Source organism: Pestalotiopsis fici, assembly GCF_000516985.1.
Source record: "Pestalotiopsis fici W106-1 unplaced genomic scaffold PFICI_Scf_13, whole genome shotgun sequence".
Taxonomy (NCBI): Eukaryota; Fungi; Ascomycota; class Sordariomycetes; order Amphisphaeriales; family Sporocadaceae; genus Pestalotiopsis; species Pestalotiopsis fici.
In genome coordinates this window covers 1,266,410-1,282,964 of record NW_006917103.1, presented here as the reverse complement: position 1 = coordinate 1,282,964, position 16,555 = coordinate 1,266,410, and the positions used below count along the sequence as shown (strand labels likewise).

The 16,555-nt window shown below is 49.5% G+C and overlaps 5 protein-coding genes across 5 annotated transcripts; 3 read left to right on the top strand and 2 right to left on the bottom strand.

The window, feature by feature from the left end:
* Window positions 1-2,497: 2,497 nt before the first annotated feature.
* On the bottom strand, window positions 2,498-3,669 carry PFICI_14824 (uncharacterized protein; the record flags this gene model as incomplete). The annotated part of the gene is made up of 3 exons (XM_007843405.1): window positions 2,498-3,203; window positions 3,282-3,413; window positions 3,602-3,669. The coding sequence occupies 3 exons, from the start codon at window positions 3,667-3,669 to the stop codon at window positions 2,498-2,500; spliced, it is 906 nt and encodes a 301-aa protein (XP_007841596.1).
* Window positions 3,670-4,753: 1,084 nt separating this feature from the next.
* On the top strand, window positions 4,754-6,169 carry PFICI_14823 (uncharacterized protein; the record flags this gene model as incomplete). Its single annotated transcript, XM_007843404.1, has 1 exon — window positions 4,754-6,169. The coding sequence occupies one exon, from the start codon at window positions 4,754-4,756 to the stop codon at window positions 6,167-6,169; it is 1,416 nt and encodes a 471-aa protein (XP_007841595.1).
* Window positions 6,170-10,412: 4,243 nt separating this feature from the next.
* On the top strand, window positions 10,413-12,478 carry PFICI_14822 (uncharacterized protein; the record flags this gene model as incomplete). Its single annotated transcript, XM_007843403.1, has 2 exons — window positions 10,413-11,313; window positions 11,376-12,478. The coding sequence occupies 2 exons, from the start codon at window positions 10,413-10,415 to the stop codon at window positions 12,476-12,478; spliced, it is 2,004 nt and encodes a 667-aa protein (XP_007841594.1).
* A 1,956-nt stretch (window positions 12,479-14,434) lies between these two features.
* On the top strand, window positions 14,435-14,801 carry PFICI_14821 (uncharacterized protein; the record flags this gene model as incomplete). Its single annotated transcript, XM_007843402.1, has 3 exons — window positions 14,435-14,525; window positions 14,609-14,714; window positions 14,771-14,801. 3 exons carry the CDS (start codon window positions 14,435-14,437, stop codon window positions 14,799-14,801), a joined length of 228 nt encoding a protein of 75 aa, XP_007841593.1.
* Window positions 14,802-15,159: 358 nt separating this feature from the next.
* On the bottom strand, window positions 15,160-15,842 carry PFICI_14820 (uncharacterized protein; the record flags this gene model as incomplete). The annotated part of the gene is made up of 2 exons (XM_007843401.1): window positions 15,160-15,257; window positions 15,371-15,842. The coding sequence occupies 2 exons, from the start codon at window positions 15,840-15,842 to the stop codon at window positions 15,160-15,162; spliced, it is 570 nt and encodes a 189-aa protein (XP_007841592.1).
* Window positions 15,843-16,555: the final 713 nt, after the last annotated feature.

Sequence of the window (16,555 nt, the reverse complement as noted above, 5' to 3'; positions counted from 1 at the left end):
ACAATGACTTCGGTATGCCAGAGCTCCTTGTCGTTGCGGTCGTAGAAGGACCCGATAATGACACAAGCCCAAGAGAGATCTTCAAAGACTTCAATGTAGTGGCCGATGACACACTTGACTGCTGGACGAGGCAGTGAAATCGGCTGGCGAGGAGAATCCAGTTTCGCAACTCTTGACCAGCCACTTGTGACTAGCCCAGACTGAGAAGTTGTTCTTCTAGACGAGAGGGGTCAGCATGCGCGTTGGTCTCGGACACTTCAATACGACAGAAGGTTGATGTCCATGTAATAAGAAACAATGTACATTACTGGCTGACCAGAACCTAGAAGACTTACAAATGCCTATTACCGAAATGATGGCGAGACAGGATGGATGCAGGCAGTCAAGGATTATATCCACTGCACCAGAGTACAGACTGTATTATGGCGTCAGCAGAGATCATTCAGCGATGCAGTGGTGTTGGCAAATGGCAGCATGGAGGCCACGTGATGCGGTTGGGAGTCCAAGTCAGGATGAATCGAACTTACCTGATGAGTAGATGATGTTATGGCTCAACTTGAAGTGGTATAAGCCACGACAGAGAGCAAATTTCGCTCTGCGGGATCTTGTTCGCAGTGGCGATGGTGATTGTAGACAAGTATTGAGAGTAGAGGGAGCTTGTCGATCGGTGATTTGACAAGAGTCAGATGAGAGGAGGAGGATGAAATAGGGAGGAAAGTTTGAAGAAATGAGTCTCGAGGTAGATTTTATAATCCACTGAGATCAATCAGCAGAGAGATGGAGTGTGAATAGCATTTGCAACAGATTCACTGCAATGAGTAATGGCACCACACTTGGACTCGTGAATCATACTGGAGGTCGTGGATGCGAGAAATTGAAGTGTGTGAATCATATCGAGGTTGCGTGACGGAACGGGGGGGCAATATTGGATGATAAAGGTACCCAGTTGCGGCAGTAGTCATGCCCTCCCGAGAGCCATGATAAGTCAACACGGCTGCATATCACTGATTGCATTTAGGAAAGCCATATACTAGAGATGAAACCATGAGTATCATTCATTCTTCAAGCAAGTAGTATACAAGTCAAGTACAGTGCGTAGTATAGTAGATTGCATGGAAAGTGGAATATGATTGGTGTCCTGGCTTGACATCTACACTCAACAGCAATAGCCAACCAGACCATGATGAGCATTGTAGAAATCAAAGATCCTATTGACCAAAAAGAAACGAAAAATACCAGGAACCAGCAATAAAGTTTGTCACTTGGCATTGACACACCATGGCAGCTCACAAGAAGTGAAAAATGGGATGAGCGAACCAATTCAGCCTCTGCATGGAACACTGGTCGCCTTGCAACACGAATCTGATATCATTTACACATGGGTAAAGACTACTGTACGTGACAGGGCAGGTCAAGTGAATCACCCATCAACTGTGCTGCCTGACATTTTACCGGACGGTTATGCACTGACACGTTTTGAATAACAAAGAAATATCATCAAGGGCGTCGCAAACTTCCGCCGTACTTCATAATTGAGGCCAAAAAAAAAAAAAAAAAAAAAAAACACATTAGTGGATCGATAGACTTTGGAGGTGGTCATATCCACGCAGAGGTGCGTGGCTATATAGGTAGAGGGCGGTGCTCAAGATCAATATGAGCAAAACATAAGCAGAATCTTTTCTGATAACCTGAATGATGGGAAAACAATATGTTGAAGGAATAGGGCGACATATAGAAGTATTGAAAATCAGAAACGCATGGGATAGTCCCAGTGTCGGTTTGTAGATAGAGTGGCAGAGAAATACCTAGAATGGCGGGCGGTATTCGCCAAAGAATCAAAGAGAAGGATGGTATTCCAGCATTTAGTGCTTCATTGTCAGTAGCTAGATTATTATTGACGGTCCAGAGACCTAAACACATTCCAAACTCGGCAGGCTTGTCTTTGACTGAGTAGCTCGAGAGGTTTGCTAAAGCTACTTCCTGTTTGTGCAGGTCATCACTAAGGTCGTGGCATGCATATGCATTCTACTCTTCAAACGTCCGGCGCCTTGCAGGATGTACAGGGAGTTTGATCATGGAGCATTAGTGTCTCGTCCGCTCGTCTGGACATCTGAGTCTGGACATCCGAGTTTCGACTTTGAGCCCAACGGCATGGCCATGGGTAGTTTTGGTACGAAATTTGCGCGTAGGCTCGGCTGGCATGCAATCTGCAGCCTTATTTCAATGCCAAAGCCCCTGTGACGCTTCTCCTCTGCCATTTCCCGGAGTATTCTCTGAGTACACAGAAATCTTTTCCTCAGAGATGGCTCGTCCCTGGAGCCATTGATGACGAAGTCGTCATGGTCAATGCAAGGACCGCATCCATTCAGGATGCTCTGCCGGCCCCTTTGCCATGCGGCATTTACGTGGCCTTGAGGCAGTCCGCGTGAAGACTACCAGACACAAGAGCCAACGGACAGCGACTTTGAGTGGTATCCAATTCCTCAGAACAGAATGTTCAGCCGCTCGGAGAAGCATCATGCTCGACAATACGAACTGCAGCACCTTTCCTGGACTCATCGCCATCGCTCTTAGCACGTCTCCTCTTCTCGATATCGCCCACGAGGTTCTTCAGGTAGACTTCGGCCTGTACAGTTGCACTGTATGCAACGGCTTTCCAGCTCCAGATGTTCCTCTTCTCGGCATCAGCGCCCGCAGCAAGCAGTGTGCGTAGGACTAGAAGGTTCCCATTGCTGCTGGCAAAGTGGAGCGCCGTATTGCCGTCTCGGTCCGAAGACTGCACGGCAGCAGTTGCACCACCAGGTGCAAAGGTAAGGAGAAGTTGAAGAACGGTGTCGTGCCCACCCAAACTGGCCTCCATAACTGCATCCCGTCCGCGGATATCTCGGCGCTGTATGCAAGAAGGGTCGTTCTCGCACAAGAAGTGGACTACCTCTGTGTGTCCAGCCCCTGCCGCTAGCATGAGAGCCGTTTGATGGTGCTCATTCAATGCAGGCACTGGATCTTCGTGTCCATTGGCAACCAGGATCTTGCAAATGTCCAAGTGACCGAGCTTCGCGGCGAGGTGTAGGTTCGAGTCGGAAAGGCCACCGGGGGTGATGTCGGGATTGTGTATGAGCTGTGGGTGGGATTTGAGGATGCGTTGGACGAGGAGGGAGTCGTTTGCATGAACTGCCCTTCTAATTCGTTGGGATGGTTCAAGCCTAAGAAAAAAAGATATCAGTCAGTGATTTGCTATACAATTGTCTTGTTGACAAGATTAACAAGAAAAAAGGGCGTACATAATGAAGACTACTGTGGATCGATAGGAGACCCAAATCCTGCCGTGCTGGAGCCCGATCTCTAACAGAGGTTTTGCGACTCTGAAGGGAATACCGCGACTTTTCACAGGAGACAGAAACTGGTACGAATCGCTGGAGGACCCGTCGTAAGTATTATCAATATATGGCGATATCTACAACTCTGGAGCCTGTACGTAGTAGTAGTGGTAACGCGACGTTGGCGCGGTTCCGATCTCAGCAAACCCGCCAACCACTGCTAACCTAACCTAGGCGACTTAGCGAAGTGCGGCCCGCTAGAAGTGGGCGGACGATGTACGTACATGCGCACGAACACCAAGTGCTCACCCCTTGCAAGCCTTGCACCAGGGACATATGAGTGACTGAGCATTTCAAGGTCGATGGCAGATCAATCTTGACACGCCCAAATACAATGAAGGCAGGTGCCATTTGTGACAAATTAAATGCACACCGAGATGACACTTGATATAAGAAGTGCAAAGCACATGCCTAGGTATGCATCCCTTTTCAGACTCAACGAATACCTACCTCTAGTTCACTGCAAAGCCATGCAGCCTTAAATACTGCACAACCGATGCAGCATGTTGGCATGAGTGTACGTAAATGACCAGTACGTACCTCATTTGATCTCCCCACCAGACCTAGTGTACATAGGTGAGCCCCTGGAGATCAGCCCAGGCCTTCAAAAAAAAAAAAAAAAAACCCTTGTAGACCTCGGGAACGGCCCATGCTCAAAATCTGGGGGGCTACGAGTTGACGTTTCGTCATTTGGCAGGGCCAATTGGGGCGGTAGAAGGAGGCAGAAAAAAAAGTTCCGGCCTGTTGCAGCAACGAGGACATCGAAAAACCTGCAAACTGATACCCATGGCATCTTTAACGTCTGTCCATTGCCGTACTTCTTTAGATACCATACCCATTAGACTTTTCCTCTCAAGATACCCCGTCATTTCATTTCTTTTCTCCTTTTCTCTCTCTTTGGATGCTGTGAAGACCTACCAGGGTCTTGCCGCGTCTCACTCGTCACATCACCACCGCCAATGCTTCCGACTCGAGTCGTTCCTTTGCATCTTTCCACTCCGCGGACCTGCCTCCGACTCGTCGCAAATAGGCATGCCATAAATAAGCGTTCCTATGTACAAAAAACAAACAACAGACTCGAATCCTACCATCTGCAAGTAAAGGGCCCGGTAGCTGAGCAGCTAAGAGATACCAGAGTATGGGTAACGAGATATGCCGGGAAGAAAAAAGCCGACCTGGCTACCGGACCGCCACCCTTCACTGGAGATAAGACTAGAGTCAACATAGTCGGCGAAAAACTATGCGACGACATTTTGAGTTATATTGGAAAATCGTTGGAGAAACACAAGGGCTGTGACCTGATCGACATCAATCCAGGCGCCGGGTTATGGAGTCGCAAGTTGAACGAATTCTTAGAGCCGCGATCTCACATCCTAATGGAACCCGATGCAGAGCTCTACCGCGAATTTCTGCAGCCGCTCCTAGACAAAGAGGGCACATCGCTCATACCAAAGTCTGGCATTATATGGAAGGAACTCAACTCTGTTCTCAGCCCGCAATATCTCCCACACCAAAAGCCACTCAAGAGAGACGATGCTGGATCCAATGCGCCCAACGATACACTTCTTGTTAATGTAAATTTCACATATCACCCAAGAAAGAAATTCCAGGCATTTGATTCGATAGCGACGCTCCTACTACACCAATTCATGGACTCTATCAAGACGTCGAGTCTCTTTCACAAATATGGACAAGTCCGGATGCTCGTTTGGGTGCGCCGCGAGGACAAGACCAACCTGCTGCCGCGCTTAATGCAGAAACGCAAGCGCACAGCATCGGATGCCGAGCTTCTCTGTCATAGCATCAATGAGGTCGTTGGCTGGAATAGTCCTGATCATTTCGCTTTCACTCGGGACACTCTTATAGATCGCGCGAGCGCAGTCGCTACACTACAGAGGATGCAAGACGCCGGTCTTAAGGTACCAAGAGGCAGAGAAACGGATACATATTTGCAAGCACAAAAGGATTTGAAGAATCTTGACAAACTTCCGGTTCCGGGCACAGTCCCACCCGTCTGGGACAGAGCGTACATGAAAGATCTAGAGGAACTCAAGGCATTGAATCCTCGGAGTGGTACCAGGGACTTTGACTCCCTCAAGTCAAAGATGTGGCGCAACAACAGCACCCTCAAGAAGGCTGAGCAGTATCATGATCTGCTCCAACGCGGAAAGGAGCTGAGCGCCGCCAAGACCAGGGGGGATATGAGTGAAGAGGAAATTCGAGCCCAAGAGCAGGTGCTTAGCACAGAATATGAGAGGTTACCAATAACCAGCAAGTCCGAGTTCACGACTCACAGGGACAATCTGCACCTCTGGCAACAGGCTGAACCCGTGCTTCTCTGGGACCGCCGTTCTTATGAACCTCTCCTCGGAGCCGTAGATGAGATATTCCCGAATATTGAAGCATCTTTACTCGATATCTCACCCCGACCGGTACACCACCGCATTCGCGACATTGGTTTCGGCTCCAATCGGACTGGGGAGAGCTTTGAGCTTATGGAAAAGGCACTCTGGGCTGAACCAAGAGCTGATTTGAAAAGGGCTCTTGATACGGTCTGGCCTGGTGCAAGTGATTGGATCGTGCCGCGATGCCCCAGTCTCACTGATCCAAAGCAAGGCGGTGTCAACGTTGATGCGAAGGGCTTGGAGTTGGCGGTTAGATCACTCAGTGCAAAACAGTGGGAAGAGGTCTTGGAACAGTGGTGCCAGTGGCCACTGCGACCAGATTTTGTAGATTTGGTTGCTCGATCTCTAGATTATACTGAAGACGACGATGCGATGCACACGAGGTGAGTCGGTGGTCTCGAGAAAGACAACTGCTGTGTGTTAATATGTCGCGACTTGTGACAGCTATGATAATATACATTCCATTCTACAAGCATACTACTAATGTACTCCATGACCAGCCGTTTTGATACTTGTACTGGAACAACAATTTTATCAACGAGAATACGGTGTCTTCCACTCTCAAGTTATATGGATGAAATTGTCAAATCCACCAGACTTGCATGTTAGTAAACAGGCTTGAGGTCCGTTCCGCAAAGCTTTCGGCATCTGTCAATCCGTGAATTTGAATCTCGCTCCCATGCTCGAACTCGGGTATCTGAAATGTGGGCTTCCGGTGCCTAGAGGGTAGCAAACCGTCACAGCTTATGTGCTATGTATAGCAAAAGAGAAAGTTGGGATGAAGATCCAAACAAGCTTTTCTCCCAAAGATGATGCCAATTGCGCATCCAGCATGCTTCTCGTTACCACAGGGGCACGCACCACGAAGATCATGGGGCGTTTTTATCCTGTTATTTCAAACAAATTTCGAATTTTCGTCCCATTGCAGCAATTATTTGATTTAACAAAGTATGGAGACTCGAAACCAAGAACTTGAAGCCTACCCGCGTTTTATCGTAGCACTTGCGTGTAGAGCCGCAGGCCGGAATGAGAAAGAGAGGCGTAATATTGTCTGACCCTGATCATTGGGGACGACGCGACTTATTCACGGAAACCAACCTCCCAAGACAGATTTCAGTGCGGCCCGCTGTGAGACAAGATTGGTGGTGAGACATGTCTAAGATTTGTTTTCTCAATACCTCCAAGACGAAGAAAAGAAAAGAAAATCCGGGGGGCGGCTCACTAACTTATTAGCTAGCCTAATTTCCGTACACTATTGTCAATGGGTCATTTAGAACAAACACCACGGTCCCCTTCATGTTATGCGTGTTCGACAGCAGCGCAGATTTATAGTCCGGGGCACGCGCGATATACGTACCAGTATCATGATGATTGCAATGCTATACTGAGGCAGCGGTTGAGATACCTATTTATTTGTTTCTCCAAAGATCTGGCGACTCTCCGTAGTCTTTATGCAAACCCTAGAAGTGTTGCGCGCCGTCGCCCGGGGGTGGCTCGCCGTTCGACTAAAGTGATTGCATCCAATTCCTAGCGTCCTTCCCGCTCCCGGAGTACCGGTGACATTCCATGTGGGTGCCGCGAATAGGGGGTCTTTGTTTGGGATCTGTGGAGAGAGCACGACACAATGGTCAGGTGCGTAGCTTGTTGCTTGAAGTCAAGATGATGTCTTTTGGAAAGGAAAAGCTAGCAAGAACAAGAATATAGCGCAAGGAAATTTGCTGTATATATTGCAAAACCAGGTAATGTAGAAAGCATGTAAAAGAAAAGAAAATGGATACCAACTTATTACCTACGGAGTGCTGCTGCTTGTCCTGCATTCACGTCCATCACGCGCTTAGACATACCGTGATGAAGGAGTCCAGAAAGCAGGGGCAGTCTGAAAGGGCTCTTCCTTTCGGTAAGCTTCCGTAACTGACATCTTGAAGGCGTCGTTTTTATAAAATTAATTATATACTACTAGTGGGCACGGCGGCCGACCAGGATGAGCGGAATAGAGTTGACATCACTGCATCGTCGATGGGGGAAAAAAGATCTTCTTGTTCGTGAAACACATCAGCCACGATCATTGCTGATTAGGAGATAGGGCTCCAAGGTAGATAGCATGATATTACCTATCCACAAGAAAGCCTCACTCCTTCAATTGTGCTGATCCTCCAAATTCTGCCATCCCGTGCCTGGCTGTGTTGTTCATCGTCATTCGCGATTCATGCTAACGAAAGGATTGATTGGCACATGTATACAAGACTTCGGTGGCCAGCAAAAGTCGAACAGGTGTCGTTTCGCCCAGCACTACACTCTTATTACGTGTGAGTTGGCCATAGCCACTTTTGAAGGAGCGGGATTTTGTTCCCATCTCATGCGTAGGTCATCCACACACCGAAAACATCCAGGATATGATTCGAATTGTCATCACGTACATGGTCACGGTAAGGCGCGTAGATGAGCTCGTTCATAGGTGAATTCAGCTTTCTCGCTGACTTGAGCTGACAGCAGTCTTGGCATGATCGAAATGGTTCCCTGCTTAGTATTCATTCCCTCCCCAATGCTTGCATCTCTCCAATCTGAAACAGGTAAAGGCTAGGAACACACAGGAGCTGCTACGCCGCCAACGTGCTGGTAATTCAGGGTTAGTTTGAGCAGTCGAGCGCCGAGTTGGATATGGGAACCCCACTAATTAGGCCATGCCCCCCAGCTACTAACCAAATTGGCCCTGTTCTGCTGGCCCTCGAAGTTAAAAAATGGTGCCCCGCAAGAGAACAAAGAGGGCGCCAGGGGGGCGTGGGCGTGGCTTCTTGTTAGCGCTCTCGAAGCCTCCCCCATTGAGCACCGAAGATTGGCAAAGACACCCCGAAACGGCGCGCCCCTGTTGTTGGTTGGAGAGCCACCCGTTTATTGTCTCTGCCAAAGGCAAAACTTGTCCCTTCTTGCACGCGGGCGTTTTGGGGATTTCCAGTCAAGTCAATGGAGGAGAACAAGGACGAGGAAGCACAACATGGTTTGTTGGGTGTGTGGATTTGGGGTTGGGGAGTGCCCAGTCGCCAGTCACTGCACCACCTTGCTGCTCTGCAGATTTTCTCTGCCATTTTGTTTCCCTCTGTGCAAATGGGAAAGAAGAGAGGTCTTGGCGAGACGCCGACACTTTGGTTGACTTTCATGCACATGTGACGATCCCCTGTTCTTTCCACTGTCTGCCTTCACATCCATCTCTTTTACTGGTAGTAGTAGTAGTAGTACTGGTAACTTATCAACCAAATTCACCTTTTGGCCTCTACCTTACCTTGACCTGCCTATCGACTGGCACACTCGTTCATCCTAAATCCGGCCAGCTGAAGGATTCTGACGCCTCTCAGTCCTTCCAAAGTATTCGGGGACACGGAAGTCTTGATCCTTGCCCGGCTACCCAGGTCCTTGTCGCCATCGTCATGTTTGCCCCATTTTGAGGCTTCCACATTCATTTCAGTTGGCCTTGAGCTTATTCCTGTCCGGCACGCTATTTATCTAGGTACTATCATTCGTCTGTTCTCGCTTGCAGAGATCTTCGGCTTCGGCCAATTCATTTTCGTATCGTCGCTTTCCTTTCCACCTTAACCCCCGGGACTCGGTATGTAGTAGGCATCTATGTACTACCTACTCCATCGCTTGTCATTTCTGCAACCCGCATCCTTAGCCAAAACTTGACATTCTATCCGTCGGACGTGCAGCTAGCTTGAGGCCAGTGTGCTACAGAAAGATAGTATCAAAGCCGACCAAACACAGCCAACAAACCAACAGGTCTGCCGTTCTCCTCAACTACCACTTCGGATTGACATTGCCCGCTTTTGCCAGTACAACGATATTGCGTACACAGAGTGTCACTTGTCCAATCCCAAATCAGCCTGGCCCATTTGATTTCGATTTGCCCAGGCCGGGAATTATTATTTCAGGTTGCAGTGCTTCTACATCCGTCTTACGTCTGTCTAGGGTGCGGCATCGGGATATTGAGCGCGTACTCTGTACCTGTACCACACCCACACTCATTTACTTAGCATCTGCACCAGCCAAAGAAGGAGAAGATTGGATCGATGGGGGCCGTTGGTTGCATGATATCCACGACTCATCCAACCCTCCGTACCTGACTTGTTCACTTAGCCAAAAAGTCTCGCCTGGTCCGCCCAAACGACAAACCGTTTTGCTCGTTTACTTCTTTTTTCTTCTTCATTCTCATATTTTTTCTTTCTCCTTTGGTCGTCTGCCGTTGCAGTGCGAGCATTTCTTTTTTTCCCTTGTCGTTTTCAACAACCTCTTTCTTTCGCACAAAGGGTAGAGAGGTCCTTATTTTCGCCATCCGAGAGAAGAAACGAAGAACAATCGGCCCGCCCCAGATTTTGCTTATTCCGACTGGGGTTGATTGCTGCCCTGAATTGCGGTCAACCGTTTAAGGTTCTGCGTCAATCGATGAGGGTCGCGCGCAGAATCTCATAGATCTGGCCAACGGCTTCTCACTCACCCTTTCCACTCCTCTGCTAGTACCTCCTAATCCGGTCAACCTCTCGACGCTCCTTTCGAGACCAACCCCATCGGCACAGCGAGGCCCTCAATTGCAGAATTCGACGACGTCCTGGCGCCCTCCGCAGGTCGTCGTCTCTGCATCATGATGCGCTCTCCCGCTTTTCCTCCTCGCCGACCTTCACACCTCGTTCGCTACATATTTCCAGCCGCCGTGTTAATATGTTTGCTCTACTATCTTTCCTCGGCGGGTACAGATGTGTCGACGTCGCATCTCTCGAGCATCAGTGACTCAACAAAGTTGCAAGAGCAACAATCACCCTACCTGCCCGACAAGAACAACGATCCGAGTCCATCACACGAGGCCGATACTGGCAAGGCAGCTGGTGGTGCAGTTGAGGCCGAGAAACCCATCGAATACGACCCAATCCATCATGACGCGCCCTCTGAAGGCGTACCGTCAAAGCCAAGCATACATCCGATCGACTCATTAATTACGGTTGCGGATGTCACAATGAAGGAGATGTTAGACAAGGAATCGCATACCCTCGAGGCCGCCGCCGCCGAATACCGCAAGCGACGGGGCAGGCATCCGCCCCCGGGCTTCAGGGAGTGGTACAACTTTGCCACGGAGCGGAATGCCGTCATGGTGGAGGACTTTTGGGACCAAATTTACCATGACTTGAACCCCTTTTGGGGCATGGACCCCAACGCCATTCGCAAGGAAGCATGGGACTACGAGATGACTATCAACGTCCGAAACGGAAACGCAAGCGCCAAGAGCGATTGGTTCTGGACGCAAATATGGCTCAACATGACCAAGACCATTGAAAAATACCTCCCGGACATGGACATTGCACTCAATGCCATGGACGAGCCCCGGTTGGTAGTGCCCTTTGAGGATGTCGCTGGCTACATGGAGAAGGAAAAGAAGACGCGCAGTCTCTGGCCCCCAAAGCAAGTTATCAGCGAGTTTGATACACTGCCGAGTGTGAAACAAGGATTCAAAAAGCCTTCCACGATTAAGAAGCACTGGGAGAGCACTGGTAAGCGCCGTTGGAATGTCTGAGACAGCGTGGGATGATGCTAATCTTTCTGGTCACACTAGAACCCTACTGGCTCATCGCTCGTCGTGGCTGCCATCCAGACAGCCTTGCGCGCACCGTAAAGCCGCAGAAAACATTCGACAAGACACCGGAATTCCAGCCATCGTACGCGGCACCCCATCAATATCAGGGTTTTGTGTCCAATGCTACACTATCCAAGGAATTTTGCCATCAGCCGGACCTCCAAGGCCTCGAGGGCATTTTCATCAAGCCCTTGTCAACATCGGCAACCAAGGTTCTGTTTCCCATGTTTGGCGGTAGCAAGCTAGCCACCAACAATGAAATTCTACTTCCAGCTCCAATGTACTGGAACGAAGAAGAAAGATTCGTCGGAGGCGGCTATCATGGCTCGGATTGGGAGACCAAAGCCGGTGACCTTATCTGGCGTGGTGTGGCTACCGGTGGGCGAAACACTGCAAAGAACTGGAAAGGCTTTCAACGACACCGGTTTGCGGCTATGAATAACGCCACAAAGCTTAGCATGGCCGCAACTGCTACAGCACCTCCAGTAAACTTTGCACTGCCAACTGGAACTGACCAGGTTGCGGCCCAGCGGGAAGGTGACCTCGACAATTGGGTTTGGGACTTTGCTAATGTCGGTCTCACCGATCTGGCCTGCGATGACAAAATCGACAAGAGTCTGCAGCAAAAAGGTGGACGTTGTTACTACACCGACTCTGAATTTGACTTGGTTCTAGGCCAGAGCATGAACTTCCAATTCGATTTCAAGTACCTGCCCGACATCGACGGCAATTCCTTTTCCGGACGGTACCTTGGCTTCCTCAGGAGCACCTCTCTCCCAATCAAGAGTACCTTGTGGCGGGAATGGCATGACAGCAGACTGGTGGCTTGGAAGCACTTTGTCCCCATGGACAATCGTTTCCTCGACTATTATGCCATCATGGAGTATTTTATTGGCTACAAGGATAAGGCACCAAGCCATGATGCCCAGGCAAAGAAGATTGCGCTTGAGGGCAAGCAATGGGCCGAGAAGGTCTTGAGAAAAGAAGACATGCAGATATATACCTTCCGTCTGCTGCTCGAATACGCCCGCTTGTCCGATGAAAGGCGAGAGAAGATGGGCTGGGTCGAGGATTTGTTATAAAGGGACAACAAGCCATGGTGGTCCGGAGTTCAGGAAGTAAAGCGTTGAATTTTCATCTCATGCCACAGACGGCTTGTTTGGTTATGTACAAAAGTGTACCATAAATGACTTTTTCCAGGGCAGGGCGTTTGAGAAAGGCCAGGCAGCCAGGAGTTTCGGCCAGTACATACCTTTCCGCATAACATATAGAGCAGAAGGGACAGGCTCGTTTCAGTACGTGCATAAGCGCGTGCATAGCATCGTGCCGTCAAAAGTCCTACTATTTCTCGGCCTGCCTGTGGGGACGGGTCGAGACCCCAGCATTGGGCATAGTCTATAGAGCGATCCTCTTGATACAAGACAAAAAAAGAAGTTCAAACAGTTCATGAGATTTGCAGAGAAACCTCTGTTCCGGCTGATACCAAGCATGCAACTGATCATGATGCTCTCAATACCAGTAACGCTCGACTTGCATATGAATCAGTTGGCCTGAGATAACAAGTACGGGATTCCCGCCAAGACCGTGAGTGAGAGTTGTGTACAAAAAAGAGCGGTGTATTTCGAAGCCATCGTATTCCATGGAACTGCTAGTTATCTATAACTACCGAAGGGAGTACGCATTACTTGTAAAAGGTAGCAATGATGGACATATCAACGTCAGCAGTGACAGTCCGTACCAAGTCCCCCAGCTAAATGCACCTCAATCCCCAGGGTTTTCTTGTCGTGATCAAGTAGAGGGGACCCTGATCAGGGTGCATAAGACCCTTGGAATGAAGCTGAAGCTGATCAGGGATCTGGCGCTGCTCCAGGCGGGGGTATTCCGGTTCTCACCCGAGATGCATAGACTTTCATGCCACCATCGTGAGCATACCTGACTGCTGCCGTTGAAGACGGATCTCGCGAAGTGTTGCGAAGAGCGAGAAACTTGGAAGAACCGGCCGGGCTCCCTCTTCAATTCCGAGAACCCACACAATCAGGCCTCCAAGAGTCGAGAGTTCAGCTCAATTCTGACTGTCTTTGAGGGGTTTCCGGCTGTTTCAATAGCGGCGTACACTAGGTGGTACTACCTTATGGCTAATGGACACTGGCGTAGACGAGCTTGCATAGCTATCGCGGCAGAAGTCACATGCTTGCTTGGCCACCATTGCACACACAAAGTTAGAATGAGACGACCCTTGGACGGCAGTTAAAGTTCGGAAAGTTTTTGGCCAAATGCCCAGGAATAGACGATAAGACTCTAATCAGGGCACTGCCTACAAGGAAACCTCTTTTTGTCTCTCCATGATAAGGGTGCTATGCCTTGAATATCTCGTACGATACACTACATGCATAGAAAGAACCCGGCAGATGAAAACGAATATGACGCCAGTTGGCAGATCATCTTCCTTCCACGGAACCAGTTAGAGAACGTTTAAATGGGGGGAAGAACTTGGTAAAGTGCTAAAATAGACATTGCTAAGGGTGAAAAAACAGGACAATGGTTCACTCGACCTTGACGTTACATTATCGTAAGACGCATTAAGAACTGCCCTGATCTTACCTTGTCTTTGTTTGTTCTTGCACCAGCAGCTGCTTGTCACTGATTCGAGGCAGCCAAGATCCAAAGTCTTGTCAGGTACTCGAATGTACGCTATCAATATTCCGTCTTTCCCTTTGGCGGCGCTATGACGTTACTGGTCTGGCCCCTCGCCCAAGCAAAGCAGCAGGGTCAGCTGCGGCGCATCGGTGGGCGAAGTGGGATGCGGGGGGCCCTTGTCAAAAGACTGGGTCGATCTGGGCAAGCTAAACGTCACTGGAAATCTGGATCTTGGAGGGAGCTCAAACTCAATGCCACTTCTTGAGTGTATATAAGAAGTCAAGTTGACAACAATCACCCTTCTTTGTTCTTTATCCAAATCATCACACCTTGAACCAAACACCTCTTCCCAATTCTATACTCTACGAGTTTTTCAAACTTTACCACTCCTAAAATTCAAAATGGACGCCCTCAAGAACGCTATCTCTGGCAACAAGACCAGCAACACCAATGCTCAGGCTAGTGGCCAGCAGTCCGACTACCTCGACAAGAGTAAGTGTTTTATCCTTTTCACCTGGGGTGACATACATATCCATCGGACAATGGTGTACTAACTTGACGTTTCTTAACCATAGTCACCGACTTTGGTGTCAAGAAGTCTGGCCACGAGGCTCAGTTTGGTCGTGACAAGCAGGAGAAGGCTACCGATGCCCTCCGCAGCGGCTACGAGAAGATGACTGGGTAAGGCTCTTGCACTTCATATTTGAGTACCGTCGCTCATACTGATCCCTCTACAGCAACAAGGTCGACCCCAAGTGGTCCAACTAAATCCACACGAATTCATGATACCCCCCAATACATACATCTGTATAAACTTACGAGCCTACGACCTCGAACACTTGCCACAGTGGTAATACTTTAATAAATTCACTTAAATTCATATATGAACATGCTATTTAGTGACATGATGCTCTTATGTGTGCTACCCAGGTACAAACGGTTTGCTATCCCGGGTTTTGTTCCATTGTCCAATTGCTCTCCTCAATGCTGGTCTCCCGTTTTGCCATACCGATTCATATATTGATACACCTTATCTTAATCGTGCGGACGCTGCATTATGTCTCCATTACCATGCCCACTGGCCCAATGCTTAGGAACTATCAAGGGATTTCTTTCTCTATCCAGATCAAGAGTCGTAGAATACTTGGACAGCCATAATCATTATCCACAAAAGAAAAAGACACCCAATCAGTGCGAAAGCCCACAGGGCTTGCCAAGACTGGCCTGTGCGACTTGGTCAGTATAATGTTCGACGGAGAATAAAGTAGGCTCAGAACAAAGACAAAAGTAAGAGGCTTTTAGATGGGGAAAAGGGTGAGCAGGAATGAGTCACTTACATATACTTCTTTGTTGCAGCCAGGCCAATCTCTCTTGGTTACTGCTGCCAGGGTCCTGGCCAAAGACGAGCAGATTGCAGTTGGCATTGACGGAGCCCGTGGGGCCCCAGAGCTCTATACTGACGACAATGAGGCCCACCATCCATAGCACAAAGAACATAAAGGCGCCAATGATGACAATCGAGGGCAGCAGCCGCCGCTGCGAAATGAGCCACAGCAAAATGGCAATGTAGATGATGGTGAGGGCACCGACGGTGATGAAGTAGGGGAAATACCACGGGACGCTCAGGCCCAGGATCTCTTGCTGATAGATAAAGGTCGCAAACACGCCGATAATGGTGCTGGCCGCCGCCAGCATGACGAGCATCCAGACATTGAGCTGCACGGCTGGCCAGTGGTACTTGTGGATGCGCGTGGCTACCCGTCGCTCAAACACGATCGAGCCCGTCCCCGACGTGATTGTCGATGCCATTGTGCTTGTTGTATTCTTTACACTCTTGCTCTTGCGCCTTTGCACAATTGATTTATTCTTATGCGCGCGTGCGAAGCAAATTGGAGGCCACCAATTCGCCCCGTGAGTCCAAGTCGTTCGCTCTCGGATCTGGCGGGCTCGGCGCAAAACGGTCCTCGAAGAGACACGCAATTGACCCTGTCCTTTGTGTATATACGAGCGCGTCAGGGTTCGGAAAGGGAGGCGCTGGGTACGGTTTGTTCTTTCTCCCCTCTGACTGTGCTGACCGTAGGCGATAGATCGTTAATCTCACTGGGAGTCGCTTTGCATGGCGGCGCCCAAAAAGTTATATTATATCTGCAGTATACGAACTCTCACGTCCAAAGATGCGCGGCAGCCCAATACTGCCGTAGTAAATCGTTGCGCTGGGTCACATGAAATGGTGAGAAGATGGCGACGGCGATGCCCAGACTCGGGTCTTCTTTGCCAACTCGACGGAGATGTCGCTTTCGTGGTCAATGGCTGGCGGTTCCTATGTCGCTCGGCGAATAAGAAGCTGTTGGGCTCGAATGCGCTGGAACGACGCGCAAACAGGCTTCGGAGGAGCCCCGCGAACAAGATCTCTCTCTTGGATACAGTGCAGCGCAACGGGCTGCTTGCGGTGGAGCCGGGTGCTGGCCTGGCCGTGGAATCACTGGGCCACGAGAGGGCTGACCAGGTTGTGAGAGCTGTAT